Source organism: Blennius ocellaris, assembly GCF_963422515.1.
Source record: "Blennius ocellaris genome assembly, chromosome: 16".
NCBI lineage: Eukaryota > Metazoa > Chordata > Actinopteri > Blenniiformes > Blenniidae > Blennius > Blennius ocellaris.
In genome coordinates, this window is record NC_137665.1 from 20829544 (window position 1) to 20837467 (window position 7924).

The following is a 7924-nucleotide window of genomic DNA, read 5'->3' on the forward strand; positions in this document are numbered from 1 at the left end:
CCAACGTCTAAAACAAGAGAAGCTCCAGGCTTCATCTCATCTGAACTCACAAAGAAAACTAGAGAAAGATGTTTTGTCGTAAAGCTGCACGACGGAGGACGAACATCCAATAATATTGCAGATGTGAACTGTGAGTGCAAAACGTCCTCGAAGTGTTTGTGGGAAAACATTGTGCAGTGCGACCTTGTTAAGTCCAGACCAGCCATGGAAAAGTATATATATATATTATAGAAAGTACAAGTAATCAAACTACAAATCCATGCAAAGCGACATTTCTGCATATTTGTTCCAGAAAAGTTTTGTTTATGTGGTAAAGTTCTAAAACGATGTCCGGGTAACTGGTAGCATCGTTTACCCTCCAAAAAGTCATCCCGTTTCCATGGCGACAATATGTTTATTTTTAAAGTTCCACCTTTAGTACAGTTTTCAAAAAGCTTCGTTTTCAGCGCCGTTGCCATGGAAGCAGCCAAAATATGGAGAAGCTCTTTAGAGACAGTTTTCCACCAAGAGTTTCAAAGACCTCGAAACAAACCATCGCTTATTATTTACACTGTTGGTGCAAAACTACATTTCAAGGAACTTTTGTCATGGCGTGGTTGCCGGGGAAACGGGAGAGTCAGAGGGGGAGGAGCCAATACGTTCTTTACTTCTTCTCAATCATGTACATGTTGATCAAGTGGATTGTCTAAAGGTTTCTTTTTTCCTATTTGTATGTTTGAAACAAAGATGAATAAATGAATGAATTCAAAGCCCAGGTTAACGAGGAGCCGGCTTTTGATTGGACGGTGGAAACGTCTGCAAATGGTGCAACGTGTCATTTCTGTGATTACAGGCAACACTAAACTTTTGGAGTTTACACACACTGGAGGGTGAGGAAGAGGAGGAGGGTGAGGAAGACGGGGAGGGTAAGGAAGAAGGGGAGGGTGAGGGAGATGAGGACAGTGAGGAAGATGAGGATGGCGAGGAAGACAAGGAGGGTGAGGAAGATGAGGAGAGTGAGGAAGAGGGTGAGGAAAAGGGGGAGTGTGAGGAAGAGGAGGAGGGTGAGGAAGAGGAGGAGGGTGAGGAAGACGGAGAGGGTGAGGGAGATGAGGACAGTGAGGAAGATGAGGATGGCGAGGAAGATGAGGATGGCGAGGAAGATGAGGATGGCGAGGAAGATGAGGATGGCGAGGAAGACAAGGAGGGTGAGGAAGAGGGGGAGGGTGAGGGAGATGAGGACAGTGAGGAAGATGAGGATGGCGAGGAAGACAAGGAGGGTGAGGAAGAGGGTGAGGAAAAGGGGGAGGGTGAGGAAGGCGAGGAGAGTGAGGAAGAGGGTGAGGAAGAGGAGGAGGGTGAGGAAGAGGAGGAGGGTGAGGAAGAGGAGGAGGGTGAGGAAGAGGAGGAGGGTGAGGTCTGTACGTCTTGTGGTGATGTGATGAAGAGGATCTTTAAATAACTTCAGAGGCTCCGAGCCGCTCGGTGACAGACTGAGGACAACGAATCTAAATTTATCAAATATTAAAAGAAGCCGGCTCTTTCATGTCTCGTTACGTTCTACGATTCTGGTGAAGGAATATTTACAGAAGCGACTCTGGAACGATCCGAGCTGGTCGTGAACAAGTTCATTGATTCTTCTTTAAACACTGGATTTACTGGAGGAGAACGGTGGTTGTGATGAGTTGCTCAGTTTTCTTTCACATGAGGAACTTTTTTCTACCGTCACTTATGTACACCAAAGATCCTTAACTATCATGGCCGAGAGGCAGCAGCCAGTGTCTGAGAGGCGTTCAGGGGCAGTTCAGAGTGTAGGAGCTCTGCAACTTCACTCATTCTGGAGAAATTCTGTAAGCGTGAGCCTGTCAAAGTCCCTCAATCACATATTTTGATAATAAAATACGACTAGATAGAATAAAGTGCTGTCTGTCCTGCACAGTCAACCACTTTCTCCTCGGGGACGAAATAATGAGGCCGGAACCTCAAACAGAACCGACGCTGACACGCTCTCATTGCAATGTTCCCCCGCCGCCACCATTACTACCATGTTTCTACTAGGATGCTCCTACACCACTGCCCTGCTGCTACCCCCTTTACCTTCTACTACTCTGCAGCTGCAATTTTACAACTAAAATGCTACGATGTTGCTGCTGCTACAATTGTGCTACAAAGATGCTACTACAATGTTGCTACTAAGATGCTACAATGTTGCTGCTGCTACACTGCTACAATTTTGCTACTAAGATGCTACTACAATGTTGCAACTACACTGCTACTATGTTGCTACTACACTGCTACTATGTTGCTACTATGTTGCTACTAAGATGCTACAATGTTGCGACTCCTCTACTGCAATGTTGCTACTATGATGCTACTCCAGGATGTTGCTCCCACGCTACTACGATGCTGCTCCATTACTCTGTTGCTACACTGTTGCTAAGCTGCGAAGACACAACAAAACAAAGCTGGTTCCCCCATGAAAAGGGTTCGCTTGATGTTCACTCCCGCCCCGCCTGAGGAAGACAACGTAAACAAAAGCAAAGAGGGGGTGTTTGTCTGTACACTCTGACGTCACCACCCAGGAATCTCAGGAATACTCTGCGTCCCCGGAGCTGCGGCTCTTCAGGCCGTCTCCTGCTCGGCCTGGTTGGGGGGGGCGGCGGGTCGAGCGGGGGTCTCCTCCGGCTTTAGGATTACCGCTAAAGCCCGTTAGCCCCCGCTGGAGCGACGCCGTCCGACGGCGGCTAATTAAAAAGCTCCTGACGCGAGATGGACGGGGGAGTGAAGTGCACAGTGTTCATGACGCTGCAGCGGCACTAAACATCCAGACTGCGTCAAGTCCAAACAAGCTCCGAGGACGAGAGGCTGAGCAACAAGTCCGAACCAAAGAAATGTGCCTCGGCGCTGCCCTGGTCCGGTTTCCGTGTCACTTCCTGGACACGAGAAATAACTAGCAGGTCGATATGGGACCTCGGGGCGAACATCTTCCAGATCTTCCTGCAGCTTTAAAGCTGAAAATGGTTCAAATGCAACTAGATTTAAATAAATCGTGAATGACGAAAATGGTCTTTCAACATGTTACTGTGTCTAGCTGTGATGAACCGATTAACTTCTCAATGAACAAATGTTGGAATCAGAAATCTGAGGTCAAATCTACACTTTTTAGGCCTCTTTAGTTCTACGTGACAAAGATTCAAGTGAAAACAGATCTGGACCATCAGTAGTTTAAAAAAAAAACCTTTGTACCCCGTTTCCATGGAGATGGAGTATTTTCAAAAAGTTCTCAGTGACTGAGCACCGTTGTCATGGAAACGGACACAAAAAACTCAAAACAACAAAAAAGAACCGCAGCAAAATAAAAACTACTGCAGAGGCGCCATCGCTAAAACATAATGCAACAGCAAACTACTGCTGTGCATCAACAAACTACAACATGTCAACAAACTACAGCACAACCACCAAGTAGAACGCAGCCAGAAAATACTACACGACCATGCAGCAGACAAGAAATGAGGATGCAACTCCAGCACCGTATAAAGAACTACAGTACAATAAAGTACTGCACAAACTACACAAAGCCAAACATGTGACCAAACGTTCAATGACAAAAGGTGTGTGTGTGTGTGTGTGTGTGTGTGTGTGTGTGTGTGTGTGTGTGTGTGTGTGTGTGTGTGTGTGTGATACAGTTTCAGTTTGAAGCTCATTGTTTTAACTGGGTCAGATTATTTATGCTGTATGAAGTGTAAACAGTTTTAGTTAATCCCGAGGTTAAACTTGGTATTTATCCATGTATTTCTGTATGTTGTATTAAAGTGAATCTGTTGCGGTTGTGTTAGTTAAAATCAGTAGTAAACAGCATTAGTTAAACCCGGCAGTAGTTAACCTCAGCATTAGTTAAATCCAGTATTAGTTAACTTCAGCATGAGTTAAATCCAGTATTAGTTAACCTCAGCATTAGTTAAACCCAGTATTAGTTGAACCCAGCATTAGTTAACCTCAGCATTAGTTGAACCCAGTATTAGTTAACTTCAGCATTAGTGAAACCCAGTATTAGTTAACCTCAGCATTCTTTAAACCCAGTATTAGTCAACCTCAGCATTAGTGAAACCCAGTATTAGTTAACCTCAGCATTCTTTAAACCCAGTATTAGTTAACTTCAGCATTAGTGAAATCCAGTATTAGTTAATCTTAGCATTAGTAAAATCCAGTATTAATAAATCTTCGCATTAGTTAAACCCAGTATTGGTTAAACCCAGCATTAGTTAACTTCAGCATTTGTGAAATCCAGGATTAGTTAACGTCAGCATTAGTTAAACCCAGTATGAGTTAACCGCAGCATTCTTAAAACCCATTATTAGTTAACTTCAGCATTAGTGAAAACCAGTATTAGTTAATCTTGGTATTAGTCAAACCCAGTGTTAGTCAACGCCAGCATTAGTGAAATTCAGTATTAGTTAATCTTAGCATTAGTCAAACCCAGTAATAGTTTAACCCAGCACTAGTTAAACCCAGTATTAGTTAAACCCAGCACTAGTTAAAGCCAGCACCAGTTAAAGCCAGCATGAGTTGTGACCTAGTATCAGAGTGTAAACACCGCCTCCCTCTGCTCGCGGTTAAAGGTGAGGCTCAGGGCGGGGAGCGGCCGGTTTGTTTACGTCCTCCGGTCCGACCCGAGCTTCATTCACAAACTCCGCGCGGCTCCAGCGGACGACCATGTTTACACACGTGACCCACGTGAATAAACCCACCCGTGTAAATAACCCCGGGGGGAGGGAGGGACGGAGGGGGGAGAACGGAGCCGCAGGAATGCGGGGAAAGTTGGAATAATAATGTCAACAAAGAAAATGGCTGTTCGCAGGATGCGGGCTGACGCTAACCCTCCAGCACGTGGTGCAGCCGGTGCGGCTCCCGAGCGGAGCTCCACGCGCCGCCGGGGCCCGGGAGGGCAGAGCGGGGGGACGGAGGCACTTACATCCGCGGCAGCTGCAGAGGAGGGGCGCCTCGTCTCAGGAACACTCCGTCTACAAACACCCCGTTCTTGCCCAGACACCGCAGGTAGAAGTCCCCGCCGCCCGAGCCGTCCTCCCCCGCCGTGAAGATCTCCAGGTGCCGCCGGGAGATGAAGCTCGAGTGGCCCATGCTCACGTCCACGGAGCCCTGCGACGAGTTCCGGCCGATGGTCACCGACCGCTTCTTCATCAGGTATTCGAATTCACGGCCCTCCAGCCGGGCGAACGGCCCGGACGCGCCGGCGCTCACCACAGCCATGCTCCGGGGGGGATTCGAGAGACGTTCCGGGGACAAAAGAAAAGAAGCAAACACCCGCGTCCAGACGCCTGACTGCGGCTAAAATAAGAAAAAAAAAAAAAAAACCAGCGGAGCTACAAGAGGGGCATCAAATCCAAAACAGGGATCCGGAGGGGACCATGCGAGGCCAGGGACAGCGGCTCCGACCCACCGCCGAGAGAAAGGGAGCTCAGCCGGCCAATCAGGGGCGGTGGAGGGCGGGCACAGCCTGACGGACGGTGCCCACCGACCAATCGGAGCCCGGAGAGCTGGTGCGGCTCGAATTAATCCGAGGACACATTCAAGGTCGGTTGTTGGGTAGTGATACACGCATATGGTGTCCGGGAGGAACGAAAACACGGAGCGCGCGTGCTGTCCACACAAAATACGGAGCGGATCGTCCGTGAGACACGTGCAGACCGCCACAACCGACCCGGGGGCCGAAGATAACCCACGATCTTCCGCGGCGCGTGAAGATCAACCGCCCTTCGCGTGTTTTGGAGGGAAAGCAGAGGCGTGTTTGGGGGAAGTGCGCGTGATTTTGTCCCAGAGCGGCGCGCGCGGCGCAGCCGCGGAGGGGCCACAGCGCGCCACGCGCGCCCCGCTCCACTACGAAATCCATGCCGGGATTTATACGTGGCTCCCTTTGCAGCATCTAGTTACTCTGTAACGGAGAGGTTAGCTGACTGTTTTCAACTCCACAGCGTGCAAACGTGCGTAAACGTCAAACTATCGTGTGTCAGTGTGCCCTGCTCTGCTGTCTGCAGGTAAACCGCCCCATCTGTTTGTAAACAATGAGGGCCTGTCATGGGGCTGGGGCTGGTGGGGGGGGGGGGCGAACCCTGCGACCATCTTTAATCCAGACCTCACCTGTGAGCAGGTGTGAAGGTGATCAGCTGATAATGCTTCTGAATGCTTCCGCTGCAGGAGGCGCGTGAAGGTCACATATTACCACGAGAGCCCTGCGGAACAGAAGGTTTTCACAGGACTGAAAACACACAGACAGCCCGGGGCCACTTCACTGTTTACCAATGAGAAAGAGATAATAATACAAATAATAAAAACATTACCCTAAAACATTGGAACTGACTGCTGCAGATCATTTTCCTCATTCAGAAAAACGGTTTGTCGTTAAAGTCCCAAAATCTAAATGATTGATGCTTGGATTACCAAATCAGATTGGTATTACTGTGACTGTCAAAATAAAACCACCAAGTTGGACTGTTGTTACTGTGACTGTCAAAATAAAACCACCAAGTTGTATTGTTGTTATGGTGACTGGCAAAATAAAACCACCAAGTTGGATTGTTGTTACTTTGACTGTCAAAATAAAACCACCAAGTTGTATTGTTATTATAGTGACTGTCAAAATAAAACTACCAAGTTGGATTGTTATTATAGTGACTGTCAAAATAAAACTACCAAGTTGGATTGTTATTACTGTGACTGTCAAAATAAAACTACCAAGTTGGATTGTTATTATAGTGACTGTCAAAATAAAACCACCAAGTTGGATTGTTATTATAGTGACTGTCAAAATAAAACTACCAAGTTGGATTGTTATTACTGTGACTGTCAAAATAAAACTACCAAGTTGGATTGTTATTATCGTGACTGTCAAAATAATACTACCAATTTGGATTGTTATTACGGTGACTGTCAAAATAAAACTGCCAAGTTGGATTGTTATTATGGGGACTGTCAAAATAAAACTACCAAGTCCCAGGAGACTATGGAGAGTCATGAACCACGGAGAAAACATGATTCTCATTGTCTCTACTGAGCATGTGCGGAAGAACTTCCTGTGACTGTGGCTATCAGGACCCTTTACTGCCTGTTTCCATGGCGATTGATTGCTTTGTCGTTTTCCAAAAATGTGTCCCAGGAAGTAGTTTGTTGTCAGTGAACCTGACCTTTGTTTTGGTACAAAAAAAGTTGGATTGTTATTATGGTGACTGTCAAAATAAAATGACCAAGTGAGATTGTTATTATAGTGACTGTCAAAGTAAAAGCACCAAGTCCAGGAGAGCATGGACTGAGGGTACGTCCGGAATGTCCCTCCTTTCTCCTTATCTTTCACTTAACCCAGTGGATGATGTCATGGGGTTCAGGAAAGGTGTTAGGAGCTTCCTAAAGGCGTTAAGGAAAGGTGTTAGGAGCTTCCTAAAGGCGTTAAGGAAAGGTGTTTGGAGCTTCCTAAAGGCGTTAAGGAAAGGTGTTAGGAGCTTCCTAAAGGAGTCAGGAAAGGTGTTAGGAGCTTCCTAAAGGCGTTAAGGAAAGGTGTTAGGAGCTTCCTAAAGGAGTCAGGAAAGGAGATCACGTTAGTGTGGCAGTCGGACACGTTCACTTAGTGACATCATAATAAAGCGACGGCGGTAGAAGTTAGCAACGTCTCTGTGGCGGGAAAAGAACTACACGTTTGTGAAAAAGGAGGATAAAAAGCACATTTGTGTTTTAGATGATTTCAAGTTGTTCGTGCAGATTATTTCTTTGGTAACTTGATGATCTGCTCCTTTTTACTCTTCCTGAGTTTCCCTGATCAGCCGGCCCTTTAAATGTTGTTTAGCATGAGCTGCTCTCCTTTGGTAAAGGAAGCATCAATGTTTCCTAGGCTAAAGATGGTTCTAAAGGAAGAATCAGTGTTTCCTAGCCTACAGGG

General features: G+C 46.8%; 1 protein-coding gene across 1 annotated transcript in view; it reads right to left on the reverse strand.

Annotated features, from left to right (window-relative positions):
- Positions 1 to 6027, reverse strand: part of foxk2b (forkhead box K2b) — a gene marked incomplete at its 3' end in the record, with an annotated part of 21386 nt that extends 15359 nt beyond the window's left edge. Inside the window, 1 exon segment of the mRNA XM_080511066.1 lies at positions 4952 to 6027. Coding sequence (XP_080367192.1) covers positions 4952 to 5247 — 296 coding nt within the window. The 5' untranslated portion in view covers positions 5248 to 6027.
- Between the last annotated feature and the right edge of the window lie 1897 nt (positions 6028 to 7924).